Source organism: Nycticebus coucang, chromosome 2 (assembly GCF_027406575.1).
Source record: "Nycticebus coucang isolate mNycCou1 chromosome 2, mNycCou1.pri, whole genome shotgun sequence".
NCBI classification, from domain to species: domain Eukaryota; kingdom Metazoa; phylum Chordata; class Mammalia; order Primates; family Lorisidae; genus Nycticebus; species Nycticebus coucang.
The window spans coordinates 11281039-11298406 of record NC_069781.1 but is presented as its reverse complement, the minus strand read 5'-3'; the positions used below and the strand labels follow the sequence as shown (position 1 = coordinate 11298406).

General features: G+C 40.2%; 1 protein-coding gene across 5 annotated transcripts in view; it reads left to right on the top strand.

Annotated features, from left to right (window-relative positions):
• PBX3 (PBX homeobox 3) overlaps positions 1-17368 on the top strand; it is a 220107-nt gene that overhangs the window by 198375 nt on the left and 4364 nt on the right. For 3 of the 5 annotated variants that reach the window (XM_053567139.1, XM_053567131.1, XM_053567161.1), the window contains exons 6-8: positions 14876-15041; positions 16259-16371; positions 17170-17259. In XM_053567139.1, coding sequence (XP_053423114.1) covers positions 14876-15041; positions 16259-16371; positions 17170-17259 — 369 coding nt within the window. The remainder of the gene's footprint in view (positions 1-14875; positions 15042-16258; positions 16372-17169; positions 17260-17368) is intronic. The other 2 variants (XM_053567152.1, XM_053567145.1) reach the window with 1 other exon arrangement.

Sequence of the window (17368 nt, the reverse complement as noted above, 5' to 3'; positions counted from 1 at the left end):
TACCTAGGTATGACTATATTAGCATAATTCAGGCAAGAAGTGATGAGAATTCAAAGTAGGACACTGAAAATAAAAAAGAGGGATGGATTTGAAAAGTATTTTGGAAATAAGACTGATTTGAGGAGGAAAGAGTAAAGAAGATAGTTATAGATTTTAACATAGATTATTAAGATGGTGATATTAGCTGATACAGGTAGCACATGAGAAAAAGCTGGTTTATGGAGGGGAGATTAAAGGTTTGTGGTGGTTATGCCAGGTTTGCGTTCCTTTAGTATCTGTTGGAAAATGTTCAATTTGGAAATAAAATTCAGAAGAATAGTCAAAGTTAAAGATGTAGCTTGGAGATCATTCACTTAAGTTCATGGTTGAGGCCCTAGAAATGGAAAAAGTTGCAGGTAAGAGGAAAATAAAGCTGTGGAAAACTACTTTTCCTTGGGTCATTTGCTAATTTTGAGTTGCTAGCTAAGAGGCTGAACAGTCAAAGAGTGATTTTATAATTGTTCAGGGTTGGAAGGGTGGGAATTGGTGGCTAGGACCTGCCAAGAGAGAGCTGCCTCTTTCCTTTTGCTTTGGGTTAGGATTTATAGGTTTTTTTTTTTTTTTTATTGTCGGGGATTCATTGAGGGTACAATAAGGTTACACTGATAGCAATTGTTAGGTAAAGTCCCTCTTGCAATCATGTCTTGCCCCGATAAAGTGTGACACACACCAAGGCCTCACCCCCCTCCCTCCGTCCCTCTTTCTGCTTTTCCTCCCCCCATAACCTTAATTGTCATTAATTGTCCTCATATCATAGGATTTATAGTTTTAAGCTACAGCTTAGAAGTAAGAACACATTGGAAGTAGGATTTTAATGGAGAATCTGCTTTTATTCATAGGTGCCTGGATCAAGCAAACATAAATATTTTTGTGGAGAAATATAGCATCATCCTAGGCTTTACGTTGTTTCTATAAACAAAGCAAATAAAACATTAGGCACACAATCAGAAAAAAAGACACATAAGAGGATGATGACAGTGTATGTAGCAACCAGTAGAGAGCAAAGTCACAGAGATCTAGGAAATAAAGGAATCTGTTATGGACTATGAAATAACTATGCTTAATAAAGTAAAAGGAGAGGACATCACCATGGAGAATGTTGTCAGGGAACTGGAAACCATAACAAAAGGTCAACTGGAAATTTTAGAATAAAAAAATACAATAACCAAAATTAAGAATCCAATGGACAGGTTTGAAAGCAGATTAGACATAGTTGAAGGGAACATTAGTGAACTAAAAGATGAGTCACAAGAAAATAAACATACTAAAGAATAGAGAGACAGGGCAGCTCCTGTGGCTCAATGGGTAAGGCGCCAGCCCCATATACCAAGGGTGGCGGGTTCAAACCCAGCCCCAGCCAAAATGCAACAACAACAACAACAAAAATAGCCGGGCATTGTGGCGGGTGCCTGTAGTCCTAGCTACTTGGGAGGCTGAGGCAAGAGAATCGCCTAAGCCCAAGAGCTGGAGGTTGCTGTGAGCTGTGATGACACAAAGTGAGACTCTGTCTCTTAACAAAAAAAATAGAGACAATAGAATAGAAAAATCAGGAGGGGGACAGAGAGAGAGAGAGAAAAGGAAACATAGAGACTATAATAAGAAAGTCATTAAATGTAATGGAGTCCCAGAAGCAAATTTGGGAGTGTGTCAAAAGCAGTATTTTAAATGTAATGGCTATAAACTTTTGAAAACTAATGGCAAATTCCAAGTCCTAGATTCATGAAGAACTGCACTCCCCAGACAGAATAAATAGAAATCTACACTAAACACAGTTAAAAAAAAAAAAAGCAGCAAAAGTAAGATTGCCTTCAAACACACACATAGCAATTAAACTGACCACTGATTTCTTTTTCTTTTCTTTTCTTTTCTTTTTTTTTTTGCTTTTTTTGCTTTTTTTGTCCAGGGCCAGGTTTGAACCTGCCACCTCCAGTATATGGGGCCAGCGCCATACTCCTTGAGCCACAGGCGGCGCCCTGACCACTGATTTCTTAACTGAAAAAAATAAAGCCATACCTAATACAATAGAATGATATCTTTAAAGGGATGAATCGAATTAAATGTCAAATAAGAATTCTGGGTTTTCCAAAAATGTCTTTTGATAGTGGAGGTAAAATAAAAACATTTCTAGTCAAAAACTGAAAGAATTTTTCCCACTCTCTCTCCAAAGACAATAAAAATGGGTGTTCTTCAGACAGAGAAATAAAAAGATTCCAGATAGAGGGTGGGAGATGAAGGAAGGAGCAGGAAACACAAAGAAAAGGGTAAATGTGTATGTATTGTTGAAACTAATAATAGTGTCTTATTTTGTTTACAATTTATAGAGAATGAAAATACACAGTGATAATGCTTTATGAGTAATACGGGGACAGTAAGTGTTCTAAGGCTCTTGCATTTTCTCGGAAAGAACCAATTAATGAAAAAGTACCAGTTAATGTTAGATGTTGATAGTCAAGCTTCCGTAATCTCTATGGTAGTCACTTAAAGAATATATAGTTTTCAAATTAATAAAGAGGGAAACGTGGCACAATTTTTAAAAATAAAAATTTTTAAAATAAGGGAAGAAAAGAGAGGAAAAATGAACATAGTAGGACAAATAGAAAATACTTACTAAAGTTGTCAAAACCATAAGGGACTTTAGCCTAGATCCAGTTGCTCATCACTCAAAGATCTTATTATTGAGACAAGTATTGCCAAAGAAGAAAGGAATTTAAAAAAAATTTTATTTCTTTTTATTGTTTGAGATTCATTGAGGGTACAAAGAATTAGGTTATACTGATTGCATTTGTTAAAGTCCGTCTTATAATTGTGTCCTGCCCCAAGAGGTATGCCATGGAAGAAAGGAATTTTTTAATATGACAGACATCTTGTCTAAGAAGCTGCCTCAAATCCATGTCTCCACTAAAAGAGATCATAGGTTCTTAAAGGAGGGGCCAAATGCCTTGGTACAGGTTGTGTGGGGTAATGAATCTTGGCATCAGGAAGCCTTCGCAGGGGCCTTCAGACTCTTAGTTCCTTTGTCTTATAGAAAATTTACCATTTCTGGGAAATAACTCAAAGGGTTAAGTAGTTATTTATGAGAGAGGATTACTAAAGAACACATAGGGGTCATTGAAATTTGTTCATGAGCTGGTTATAGTAAGATGGTAGTTTTATACCTAAATATGTTAGTAATCACATTAAAGCAAATGAATTGTGTATTTTCATGTGTATTAGGCAAACAGGATATAAAAATGTAACTTAATTATTTGTTTCTAAGATACACATTTAAAATATAAGGACAGAAAGAATGAGAATAACAATATGAAAAAAATGTAACATGCAAATAATAACCAAAAGAAATTTGGTGTTGATCTAATAATATCAGTTAACAAATACTTTAAGCAAAAAATTTTATCAGAGATAAAGAGGGACACTAAATAATGATGACATAGCAATTCAATATTTATGTACATCAGCTCTAAAAAACCCATAAAGCAAAAACTTAACAGAATTCAAAATAAAACAAGCAAATCCAAGATCACTGTAGGATATTTTTGCACTTTTCTGTAACTGAACAAGCAATATGCACACACACACACACACACAAATCAGGACATAGAACAGTGCGTCTCAAACTTTTTTGTACATAAGAATGATTTGGATATGTATTAAAGTACAGATTTCTGGGCCCCATTCCCAGAGATTCTGAATCAAGGGGTCTCCAGTGGGCCTGACAATTTGCAGCTTCCATATTAATGCTGATCCTAATGGTTCTGGACTCAGACTTTGAGTAGCACAGATATCAAAGGTTCAAATACCACAGTTAGCAAACTTGACCTGTGGACATATATAGAATGCTGGATATAACCAACTATAGAATGCATGCTATTTTAAGCAGTCGCAGAATATTTTGAAATATTCTGGGCCATAAAGCCCCTCTCAATACATTTTAAACATTTTAAAACATAGAGTGTGTTTTTTGACTATAGCAGAATTAAACTGGAAATCAAATAGATAACTAGAAATTTTTAATATGTTTGGAAATTAAGAAATGTATTTAATAACCCTCAAGTTAATGAGGAAATCACAATGCAAATTGGAACATATTTTAACTGAGTGATTATGAAAATACAACATATTCTTCCACCTGTCAGGTACAATGTAGGGGTATGGGGCACATTTCCTGGATGAAGGACTTAACCACAACTAGGACTATACCTTACAAACACAAACAATGTGGCCTAATTGTATGTACCCTTATGTTAACCCAAAATCAATAAAATTTTAAAAAATACAGCACATTAAACTTCATGGGATGTAGCTAAAGCCATACTTAGAAATTTATCACCTTAAGTATATAATATATAAATGCATGTTCATGTACATGTATGTACTGTATATATTTATATATGTGCGTTTATTATATATATGTTAAGATTGAGAATCAATGAACTAAGGGTTTGTTTCAAGATATTAAAGGACACTAAACTAAACCAAAAAAAGTGGAAGGAAGGAAATAGTAATGATAGTGCAGAAATTAATAAAACTACAGTAGAGCTCAATGAAACCAAGCATGAGTTCTTTCAGAAGTCTTCCCTTCTATTCTAGACCCTTAGTCTGACTCCCTAAAGGCAATTAACAGTGTCTTATGTATTCTTTCTTTAAAAAAAAAAAAAAAAAAAAATAGGGTTTTTTTTTTTTTTGGAGTCTCACTGTGTTGCCCAGGCTAGACTGCTGTGGTATGAGCGTAGCTAACAGAAACCTCAAATTCTTAGGTGCAATCAACCCTCCTGCCTCATGTTCCCCAGTAGCTGGGACTACAGGTGCCCACCCACAATGCCCAGCTGATTTTTCTACTTTTTTTTTTTTTTTTTTTTTTTTTGTAGAGACAGAGTCTCACTTTATGGCCCTTGGTAGAGTGCCGTGGCCTCACACAGCTCACAGCAACCTCCAACTCCTGGGCTTAAGCGATTCTCTTGCCTCAGCCTCCCGAGTAGCTGGGACTACAGGCGCCCGCCACAACGCCCGGCTATTTTTTGGTTACAGTTTGGCCCGGGGCCGGGTTTGAACCCGTCACCCTCGGTATATGGGGCCGGCGCCCTACCGACTGAGCCACAGGCGCCGTCCTAATTTTTCTACTTTTAATAGAGCCTGATCTTGCTCTTACTCAGGCTGGTCTTGAACTCCTGAGCTCAAGTGATCCTCCTACCTCAGCCTCCCAAAGTGCTAGGCTTCCAGGCATGAGCCACTGCATGAAACTTCTCAGGACAAGAAATCTGACCTGTTAACGTTCGTTGTGTTCTTGAGTTTTGATTCTGGGATGCTGGTGAGTTGCCTGGGAGACGGCTCCACCTTCCAGTGCAGCTGACCAGGAGGCACTTCCACAGGTGTGATGTCAGTGTTTCAGAACCTGCCAGAGGCTTTCCATGAACCTCTGAAGGAAACCCATCAAGTTGTATACCTAGCACAGTTGGGTTTTTGTTTTCATGAGAGAAGTATTATTTTAAAGGAAAAAATCTTTAACTGAAAATGTTATCTGTGGTCATTTAGAGCCACCCCTTAGCACGTGTTTTAGGAAAATGAACAGTGCCATCCATTTTCTATGTACTGTGGCCTCAAGGCTGACGTTTTATATCCTTTTGCACATGAGTCTTTCTGTGAATGTCATGAGCAGTTACCAGTCTATCATGCATAGAGGAGAAAGGACAAAGGCAGACTGTGAAGGTGTCAGCACATTATGGCAATAAAATTTTTCAAAGCCTCAAATAAAAAAATAAAATACTGTACTTGGCAAGTGACTCTTTTAAAATTATTTCAAGTACTATGGAAACTGAATTTTGATTTGTCTAGTTCTCCCATTGAAGTAGGATATATTTCAAAAGTTGGTTTTCAAGTCAGCTATAAATTTGGAGCCTATTTTCTTAAAAGAAAAAATTTAAAAGATGTTTGAATTCTTGGGCTAGTTCACATTTTGCCATAAAAGAACTAAGATACTTTGCATTGAAAAAGTAGAGTACACTTTTGTAGCCCTAACCAATTTAATACATTGGAAAAGAAATAAAATTGAATAACGAATAATTTTTAAAATCTTTATTAAGAAAATTAAGGAAAAACAAGTTTTATTAGATAAGTCACAATGGAAAAGGCTATGTAATCTCAGGGAAGTTACATAAACTTTCTGGCTGCCTTTTTGTAAAGCGTTAAATGAGATAACACATGTGAAGTTTCTGGTACAGAGCTGGCACATAACGAGCTCTCCATAAATGCCCATAGGGATAGTGGTATTGAAACCTAGATTTCCTACAAATTCTGGGCAACACTGTGTTGCCCTGCTGAGTGGCTATGTTGAGACAGGGGTAAAGAGGGATAGGTGTTTCTGGCAGGTACTTGTGCAGAACAGTGGCCCTGAAGGTACATGGGTGACAGGAGCTCTTGCTCTGGGTGTTACCCTTTCTGATAGGACGTGTATTATGCTCAGCCATGCAGGGAACCACCTCCTTTTCTTCCCTTCTCTTCTTGCTGCCTATTCCCCTCTGCCAGTATCCTTCTAGCGCTGGGAGCCTGGACTGACCTGCTCAGAACTTAAAGCTCCTTTGATAATTGTGAACTAATCTTGGTCACTGCAGAAAGCAAGCATAGTATTTATGCCATGGACCTTCAGAGGGTTTTGTTGTTGCTCATTTGTTTTAAGAAAAGGCAGAACCAACATTCTTTGGGTGCCTGGTACATTCCAGGCACCATCCTGTGCGTTTAAGATGCTATTTCATTTAATGTTCACAGTGGCCCCACAAGGAGGAGGTATCACTATCTCACTTTGCAGACCAGGAGAGGTAAACCTTAGATGGCATGACTTGCCTGAGATAGCACAGGCAGGACATTGCAGAGCTGGGGTTCACACACGGGTCTCTGGCTCTCCAGCTTTTTTACCCCCATCCTCTGGGCTATCAGGGGGAACACGTGCAGTGTGATTATCCACAGTTGCCCAGCCTTTCTGTCCTTACAGAAAATGATGAACACAGGCCCTCAGGAGGGAGAGGAGTAGAGTGAGATGTAGAGTTGTTAACACCATTAACTTTAAAAATCATTTGCATCTGGCTTCCATCCTTCATTTCAGATTGAATCATATAGTGGGGTTTAAAACATATTGATTAAGGAGAAACTATTTGTTAGAGGTGAAATTGTTATCCACGTAAGTATACTGCCATGTTCCATTATACACGACCTAGCATTGCAGCATTTCAGAATCTGTTACATTTAATTAGGCACAGTACATAAAGTGTGCATTGCAAGTAAACATGAGAAAGCACAATGGCTAATTTTTCTAAGATTTGTGCTTCATAAATTTTCAGTTTGCTAATTTCAGTGATGAAGTTTTAGTGTCAGCTGCTTCCTTTCCAAACAAGTGCAAATCTTTTCCCTGATGCAGTTACAGAAGGAAGCAACACTGAGGGTGAGCTGGGGCGTTCTGCACTTCTGTCTCCTGAAGATTTCTTTTAAGGAATAGTCTTTCTCTTTTATTTTTGTTTTTAGGTTATTAACATAGTAAGTGTAGTCATAGAATTTGAAATGTAAGCTATAATTAAAACTAACTAATAAATTGGCTTTCAGGACTGCAGAAACATTGTAGATCAACAGTTCTCAACCTGTGGGTCGTGAGCCACAGGAACTGTATTAAAGGGCCGCAGCATTAGGAAGGCTGAGAACCACTGTGTAGATGGTTTCACTTTTTTTTTTTTTTTGAGATAAGAGTCTCACTTTGTCGCCCTTGGTAGAGTGCTGTGTCATCATAGCTCACAGCAACCTCAAACTCTTGGGCTCAAGCGATTCTCTTGTCTCAGCCTCCCAAGTAGCTGGGACTACAGGCACCTGCCACAACGCCTGGCTATTTTTTTTTTTTTTTAAGAGACGGGGTCTCGCACTTGCTCAGGCTGGTCTTGAACCTGTGAGCTCAGGCAGTCCACCTGCCTTGACCTCCCAGAGTGCTAGAGGTATTTTTTTTAAGAGACAGAGTTTCACTTTATTGCCCTCGGTGAGTGATGTGACATCACAGCTCACAGCAACTTCCAACTCCTGGGCTTAGGCAATTCACTTGCCTCAGCCTCCCAAGTGGCTGGGACTATAGGCGCCTGCCACAATGCCCAGCTACTTTTAGAGATAGTGTCCGTCTCTTGCTCAGATTGTTTTGAACCAGTGAGCTCAGACAATCCACCTGCCTCGGCCTCCCAGAGTTCTAGGATTACAGGAATGAGCCACCTTGCCCAACAAGGGGCTCCCATGTCCTCCCTGCTCACACAGAGAAGTTGAAATGTAACAGGAGTTAGCTTGGTCACTTAAAGCAGCGGTCTTCAAACCAGGGTACGTATCCTTCACAAAATAGTTGAAGATTTTCCAAAGGGGACTCAAAGGGTTTTCAGGTTTTCGCTGGCCAGTTTTCCTTATTTGTATGTGTGTACTCCTTCCTAAAATCCACCTCCTCAGAAATTTACTGTGCTAGAAGCATTTAGTCTGCTTATGTTTTCCCTCCTCCCTTTTCCCACTTTATGGAAGAAACCTAAAGTCTTTTGCCCCAAAGTGTGAGGATCTCTGAGTGCCCAACAAGGGATAGTATGAAATGCTGTTGGTAACCAAACCTACTTGGACTAGCAGCACTATGTTAACCTTCTCAACCCTCTGGTTAAGAAATGCATGTATAATTGAACCTGACCTTTGATGGTCAAAATGAGTATTTTTATTTATTAAAATCAGTACTTGTATTGCTTTGATCAACTTAGACTGGCTAATGGTAGCTTAATCTAGAAGGAAATATTAAACATGTAGAACAGGAAGTATAAACAATTTCAAAAATACACTTTCCACTTACTTCTTTTGTAGGGCATAAAAATATATTGTATTAGGATAATATGGAAAAGAAATGAAATAGAAATACCCTTTCAAGAACAAAAAAGTATAAAATTTTAGATTTGAAGAGTGAATTTATATATTTTTTAAATGGATTGTGAGTATCAAATTGCTGTGTTGTTTATATTTGGTTAGATACATTTTAAAGAATAGTGTTACAGTTTTATTTTAAAATGTCAACATTTATGGCATACTGAAATAACATTGTTCATAACTATATAGACTTACAATGAAAAATTGTAGATGCCAACGTAAATATTGCAGAGAAAAATTGTATGAAAGGGTTCATGATTTTTCAAAGTTACTTTAGGGAGAATTCTAGCAAAAAGGGTGCCGATCACTGACGCTGGCCAGGAACATAGGTGGGAAGGCTGCCTCACCTGGCCTCACATTCCACAGGGCACTTCTGTGGCTCTCAGGCTCCACTTCAGTGCTGTCCCTCCACTGAGCAGTAACACAGGGAGCCACCCCCTCGTCTTCCTCAGCCAGAGCCTGCGGGTCCTGTGGGTGTCTTCAGTCCTGCTCTTCCCTGGGTGCCAGTGTCTTCCCCTTTCTCACTGCCCACTCCTTCCCTGGTAGAAATGTGCCTTACTTCTCAGATGTCCCCCTTCCAGAAACCTCCTTGATTTTCAAATTGTCTTTTCCTTTAGGGTGTTTCTCCTTCCCTTTTCACTATGAAAACAGGGTATAGAGATTAAGAGGAGAAAAGAGAATAAGTCTTGGAGATCTTGGAGTGGTCTAGGGAGAGGGAGATAGTAGCTTACTTTTTTGGCTTGTTTATGTCAATCTGAGCCTCTGGAGGTTTCTACTTCAGAAATGTGGAGTTTCAGTGCAAGTACTATGGAATTCAATTGAATTGAATTGAATCTGAGGTCCAGTTCAAGTTTCACCTTGCCTCAGAATTCTCCCCTGATCTTCTAGACCTACTGGGATGTCACTTCCTCCATACCCCTGTTGGCACTGAGAGACTGTACTGTATAGCTCAGTGTGAGATCATCACTGTCCCACAAGTTTTACTAACTATTTTGAGCATACAGTGTTGCTTTTACAACCCAATTGTAAACCCCAGGCAGGCAGAGGCCATGTGTTTATTTTTCATCTCTCATAATACCTAGCGCAGTAGGAATCAGAACAGGTGCCCAGTCATCATTTCCCAGCTGGTTAGAAAAAAAGAAAAATGCCAAAAGGGAGTTCTGGGGCTGAATTCCGGAGTGTGACACTTTGGGGCAACTTGTGTGTGGTCTGGATCTCTTGTTTCTCCGTTGGTAAAATATGGGTGATAGTAATAGCTAACAATTACCAGGTCAGTGGGATGTGCTAAAGTCATTGACATACCCAGCAAATCTGTGAAGAAGACATTATTATTATTATCGTTCTATATGAAAGGAGACACTAAAATAACTAAAATATTCTGTCCAGAGTTACTTGGCTTGGTAAATGGCTGAGTGTGAACTTGAAACCCAATTCTCAGTCCAAAGCACTTAACCATTATGTGATACTGCCCGGATCTGAGCTACCTACCTCAAAGTTAGAAAGATTCTAAGTGAGATAATGAATAAAAGATTTTTAAAGAAGGTAAAAAAAAAAAAAAAAAGCTATGCAGAAAGTGAGTCTAATTATTATTATGTGGAAAACATTTTTACTTTGAAAAGCAACTGTCCGTTTGCAGCTGAAGCCGGAGGGGATGGACGCCACAGTGTGTGGGGGAGACTGGACGCTATGCTGGCTTCTTGGCCTTGCAGAAAGGTTCCTGAAAATCAGCAGCCTGCAGATGTTCACTACTCACTCCCCTAATTACCAGAGGCTCAGAATGGGGGCTGATAACAATGAACATCAGTAGAAAAATGAGAGTACTTGTGATTTTATTCCCATTTTTAATTGATCTTAAAATTCTTGCCTGGTCCTTTGCCTTCGGTACAGTCCAGAATCATGAATCCTTGATATGTGGCTCAAAAGAGAAGCACAGGACAGTGTATTCCCTTTCCCTTCACCAGTTTCCTGCCAACGTTTCTGTTCTGGGACCAATGTACAGAGCATTCTAGTTTAGAGATGGAGCAAACTCTGCTCCCCTTGGCGCACGGTGCACGCAGCCTGGGCCCATTGTGAGTCCTGCATGGGGGCGGCACATGGGATCTGCAGCTGTTGGTGCTTCCCACTGGGTGAATGTAGGAACTAATTGTATCCATCTGTTTTTAAAGGTTGAAAAATATTCCTGAATTTAGGTGTTGGTTGATACATTAATTACCCTGATCTCAGTTGCAGTGGTATGGTCTTAATGGCTGATTGCTGCAATACCCAGGTCTGTGATATCAGAATGTGACGTGCATATTTTAATTTGAGAAATAGTTTAACATTTTTAGGTATTCATTTAGATGTGGTTATGCAGGTTAAACATAACGTATGATCACTGCTTCTTTCATTGCTTCCAATTAAACCTTGCTTGTTAGTTTAACCTCTAGGTAATCCCATCAAACAATTGATGTCAAGGAAACACTGCCCACAGTAGCTTCGGATGAGTGGCCATTAATTTTAATTGCCTTGATATTAAAGATTAAGAAGTATTGGGACTAGCAGAATAGAAACGATCTGATGTCAAGCAAATCCACTTGCTAAAGCTTCCCCAGGCTGCTGGTGATATTAAAATTTTACTGTGAGAATTAAATAAACCTTTATTAGTAATGACGGTTGTTTGATTGGTCCAGGGGTATGCATAAACAGAAGATTCTTACATATCTAGAGATGAGACCTTCGATGGTGCAAAGATTCCTCAATTATGAAACTGTTAATAAAGCTGTAATCTGATTTTCTAGGCTAGGTTTCATTAATGTATTATAGCTTCTCTGATTGTCAAGGTAATATTAACTACAAAGTACTGAATCCAACAGAGAATTGCTTAGAAGAAGAGAATTCTAAGATGGGCTTTTGTTGCTAAATTCAGAGTTGGGGAATTTTCATTAATTATGCTCAAGAAATGCCAAATTCCCTCTCAACCAGTACTATCCCCTTTGCTCTATAGATATGTTCAATATTTAACTCTTTCTAAGGCCTAACTGTCTTATTAGAAAAGCTAGAGTGATGTTATATTAAAGGAGGTTTTCACACGCCAGCTCCAGGTCTGCCTCCTGGGCTAACAACGTGCATGGTGAAGGGTGAGGTGGCTTCAAAGAGAGCTTGCTTTAACAAGCATAATCAGAACCGATGCCTTTAGGGTTCTTTCTCAGTCTTGATTCAGAATTTTCTGTTTTTAGAGTCATGTATTTATAATGTGGATCCTAATGGTCACTGAGGTCCAGGTGCAAAATCCCTCCCAAGTATCTGTCTCCATCCTCATCAAAGCCTGGGCCCCATGTCAGCATCATGTCTGGCTTCTCCATCTCCCCTGATCTCTAGCTAGACAGTGGCCAGATTCTGCCTGTTGTTGCTCCATATTGTCACTCCTCTCCACACCTGCTGCCTTGCCTGGCTCAGGCCCTCATGGCCTCCTTGCACGTGTGCTCTCCTGACTCCTCCGTGTCACATCCTACACTATTCTGCACACCATCTGCCTCAAGCATAGGAGGCTTAAGGAAGAGAGGGCTGAGCAGGGTGAACATAGGATGGGGTTAGGTCTGTTGGACTAGAGGGCTTAGTACATGGACTAGACAGCCTAGATGTCAAGTAGGACCAGTGAATGGAAAGGTAAGGGAACTAGATTGTGGTTGAGAATAAAGAGAACTGTGTATGTATTAGGACTGTCCGACAGTGGAACCAGACTTCATGAGGTAGTGAGTGCTTTGTCTCTGGAGGGAGAGATACCAAAACACGAAGTGAAAACGGGCGAGGCAGCAGTGATTTGGAGAACACCTGAGTTCCCTCTTAGACCTATTGAGTTGGACGTTGTGGCAGAACTTTTATGGAAATCTCTTAGAAATTGAGGGCTAGAATTTTTCATAGAAGATGGGAGTAGAGATAGAAATCTAAAAGTCATCTACACAGAGAAGATAATTGAAACTTTAAATATGGATAAGCTTGCTCAAGGAGAGAAAGGAGAGCCAAGAGCTGAGTCTTGGAGAACACAGGTGTGTCAGAGAAGGAGCAAGTATGAGAGGAGAAACAGGAGTGTAGGTCACAGAAACCATGCGAAGAGCCAGCTCCAAGCAGCTGGAGCCCCTAGGAAGGAGGGGTAGTGATTACAGGTGTCAGTTAATTGGTGAGAGGTCAAACAAGTCAACAGGAAAGAAAAGGCCATTGGATTTGTGTGACGTCTTTGTTTTCTTTTTTTTGTTGTTGCAATTTTTGGCTGGGGGCTGGGTTTGAACTCACCACCCTTGATATATGGGACCGGCGCCCTACTCCCTGAGCCACAGGCGCTGCCCTGTGTGACGTCTTTGTAAGCCCTTTCCCCCATCAACCACCTAGCCCTTGAGGTTGAGAGTAAATGAGAAAATATGCAAAGGGCTCTGTATGATGCTCAGCACATAGGAGATTCATTAAATGACAGTTATTATAGCCACTATATTTGATATGAAGAAAGTAAGGTATACATAGAGTCCTTCAGGGCAAAAAAAAAAAAAAAAAAAGAAAGACAGCAGAACAGAAATAGCTAGGAAGTCCTGATCTGTAGCCTGTTTACTTCCTGATGGGCTTTGGCTTGTTTCTGCCTAGTGAACTTATGCTCGTGGTTGCTGCAGGGCTCCTCAGCGTGTGCGCCTGCATGTGCATGTGTGCACCGGTGACCCTGGAATGGGACAGCATGTGTGCAGCAGCAAGGCCAATGTTGTCTTCCTCATGTGGCTCCCTTGCCAGGGCTCTCTGGCATCTTCTGGAAGGACGAATGCCATAGGTTGAAGAATGAGAATTCTATTTCCAAAGCAATTAAAGACTTGGCAGAGATGGCCCACAGGGGTGCCCAGTGGTGGGAATTGAGCTGGAAGGCTCTAAACTACATACCACTCCTTATTTTCCTTCCAGGCCCCTGAATAGCTGTTAAGAAATAATACCTTTGGGGTAGAATGGTAACCCACCCAGCCTCATATCATAGCAACATGTCTCTTTAACAGGTTATTAAAAAATTATTGAAAAGTATTTTTAAACTATTACTTTAACAGAAAGGTCAGATCCTTTTATATAGCAAATAGGCCAACCCTCTCATAAATTGCTGTATACCTAAACACATAGTGTAACTCTGAGCCATCAATCTTGGGCTGCAGTTTTGCTATCCATGAAATGTGATGAAATTTGCCTGTTGCCAAGCTCCTCTTTAGAAATCTCTTCCATTTACACCAGCTGACATCATAAGTAGTTTGCAAAAGAAATAAATGTATTCCACCTGATGAAATGAGAGATGCTTCTCTGAATTTGCATTTGACCTTATTGGAATTACTTGAGTTTTCAAGTTGTTACCTTCCCACATGTTCCCTGGCAGAGCCTGAGCAGCCATCTTGGCAGACACACCGTGTTTTTCTAAGGCAGGAGACCAAGGGATTTTTCATCCATTGTTAATTGATGTTACTCTTCTCAGCAGACCAAACATGGTTCCACTATACAGCTGCCAAAATTGTTACAGAACCAAAAAGAAGAGTAAATCATTCATTCTCAAGTATTCCTTATTATTTACCTAAATTAACAAATGTTTCCTTTAGCTTTTCAGCTATTGTGGGGCACGGGGGCTGATTATTTCTGTATTAACTGGTAGATACCAAGTGGGTATCTTTTATGAGTAGTGCTTCCAGCCACTTAAGTGTTACTGTGCACAACTCCAAGAAGCAGTATTATTCCAGAAGAGTGTGAGACGTTTGCCAAAAGAGAAAATGAACCCCTAAAACCATTATGCATTATCCATGGAATGTGAGCTTGCAGGCTAGGAACTGAGTGTTTCTCAAGATGCCCCTGGGTACACAACAGTTACTATTGGAAGTTCGACTTTTTCTTCCTCTTTGACCTTTCTTCCCCTTCATTTCCATGTTCCTGCAATTTGTAGGTATCCAACTGGTTTGGCAACAAACGAATTAGGTACAAGAAGAATATTGGCAAGTTTCAGGAAGAAGCCAACCTGTACGCTGCGAAGACGGCCGTGACAGCCGCACACGCGGTAGCGGCAGCTGTGCAGAACAACCAGACCAATTCGCCCACCACGCCAAATTCTGGTGCGTATGGGTGCTTGCTTCCTACTTGGCCCAAGCAGCTTTGTGCCACAATGCCCTGTCCCACAGGCCAGGAAACAAGAGCCATACTGAGAACACAGTGGACGTACAAAGGAAGATTTATGTTCCAATGCAGGCTTCTTGGAATGGGTGAATGAGTGGATGGCCAGAGCCTGTAAAACTGCTGTTCACAGTGAATGCCACTCACAACTGGTAGATCCTGGAATTTTTACATTTAGTAGTGGTTTTTAATTTAGTAATTAGGTAAAGAGCATCACTGATGGTTATTTTAGCCACATTGTTCCATGCATCATGTTAGGGTCAGTAGTGGTCTCACAAAGAATGAAATGGCAGAAGTGGGAAATGTACCTGTTGTGTGGGCAGCAAAGCTGGAATGCTGGGATCAAGTGCAGCGGTGCTCTGCCTGACGAGGCTGGGACTCCTGTCTGCTGCCCTTTTCCTGTCCTTGTGTAGCCCCTGTGCAGGCAGGGTGACTTGGTAGGCTGTGAAGGATATATACACATGGATACAATACTCTTGGCTCCTCAGCCAGTACATTTTAGCTGCATTTTATGTGACATTTGTGATGGAGTTAGAAATATCTTAAAATTACAGGAACTTGAATAATAATGAGAGAGGTGCAGCTTGGCCAAGAAGAGGGACTTCAGCAGCAATTCAAGGGGCTTTTCTAAGGAGATCCTTTAAATATTAACATGTCTTTAAAAGTTCAGAAAGTAAGAAGTTTTTGTTTGTTGTGGAGCTATCCCCGTATTCTGTTTAGTGAAACATGGAAACAAGTGAAAGGAAAGGTGGGTAGAATGAGGGGCTAAGAAAGCTTCCGAAAAATGTTACTTCTCCGGGTAACCGTCTACCATGACAGTTAATGATGTTGAAGAGCTCTTTAATGACCAAGTCCTGGAGATAAATGGAAACAAGGGGAAGGTTCCAGGCCCACTACTGGGTGTTTTTCTGTTTATTTTGATTTGCCTCTTTTTTGTGGGAGGAGGGGCTTCCCCATTGACAGGACTTTTCCTGGATGTAAAGTGAATCACAGGACCTAATTCTTTGGAGTTACTCTCCATCCTCTTAGATCTGGAAATGCTTTATGTTGTGCATGGGCCTTTCCCTTCTGTATCTTTTCTCCTTTCCCTGCCTTTAGGTCTTTGAGGGTTATGTGTGTAGCTCTCTGTTATTCAGCTACTTAACTCTTTCCTTTCCAGGTTCTTCTGGTTCTTTTAACCTCCCAAATTCTGGGGACATGTTCATGAACATGCAGAGTCTGAATGGGGATTCTTACCAAGGGTCCCAAGTCGGAGCCAATGTGCAATCACAGGTAGGAGAAATGCCCCACCTGGGGCCTTTCTAGCAGGGCAGGGTTTGGGCTCAAAACTCCTCACTCTTGACCCCATGGAAGTTATCTGCACATCTGTGCAGAACCTGTGCTGGGCGCTTCCAAACGTGGCCCATCTGCCCCCGCCATTTAATTTAATGAGAAGTCAAGTGAACAGTGACTTTTGATGATTCAAACCTGATAAACTTTGTGAATGCATTCGGCTCTGGCTTGAGCTCATGGAGAGGGGTTGGGTACATCTTACTTTTGTCACAAAATAGAACAGAAAAATTGCATGTGCCAGCGTGTGTGTGGTTTAAGAACATATTGCCATTTCACTTCTACAGTTTTAAAGTCAGAACGCCAAAACCTGAGTTCTTAAAATATAACTCTATACTTTGAAAAGATTCAATTATCTTCTCATGCTTTTTAATTGAGAACAAAACGATTCATAGTTATTGTGCATATAGATGGGTGTGAGAAAATGAGTGCAAGAAAGAGTTTGGTGTACACATGTACAAGTGGGTTTTTACTCACAGCCACAGCATTCAGTTGCTGTAGATGGAATGTTTGCATTGCTATGAAGAATGTTATTGTTTGGCTGGCATGAGAAACAAAGATGTGTGGGTTTAAATATGCAAAGAATTGTTGAAATTCTGCCAGTCAAATTTGATTGATAAATTTGTCTTTTACTGGAGATGCTAAACCCTTGTGGCACACATAATTCACATTGTTTCCTTTTGTAAGTGATGATGTTTTCATAGATTTGAGATGATGAATTTTGTTTTGTCTCACTTCTAGGTGGATACCCTCCGTCATGTTATCAATCAGACGGGAGGCTACAGTGATGGCCTTGGAGGAAATTCACTGTACAGTCCACATAATTTAAATGTGAGTACTCTGGGGAGCCAGCTGTAGGAACAGTAGTCCCAAGTAAACAGTGACTAATAAATAAATTAATAGCCATTTGACTTGGCTTCTCATCTTGTTGGCAGATAGG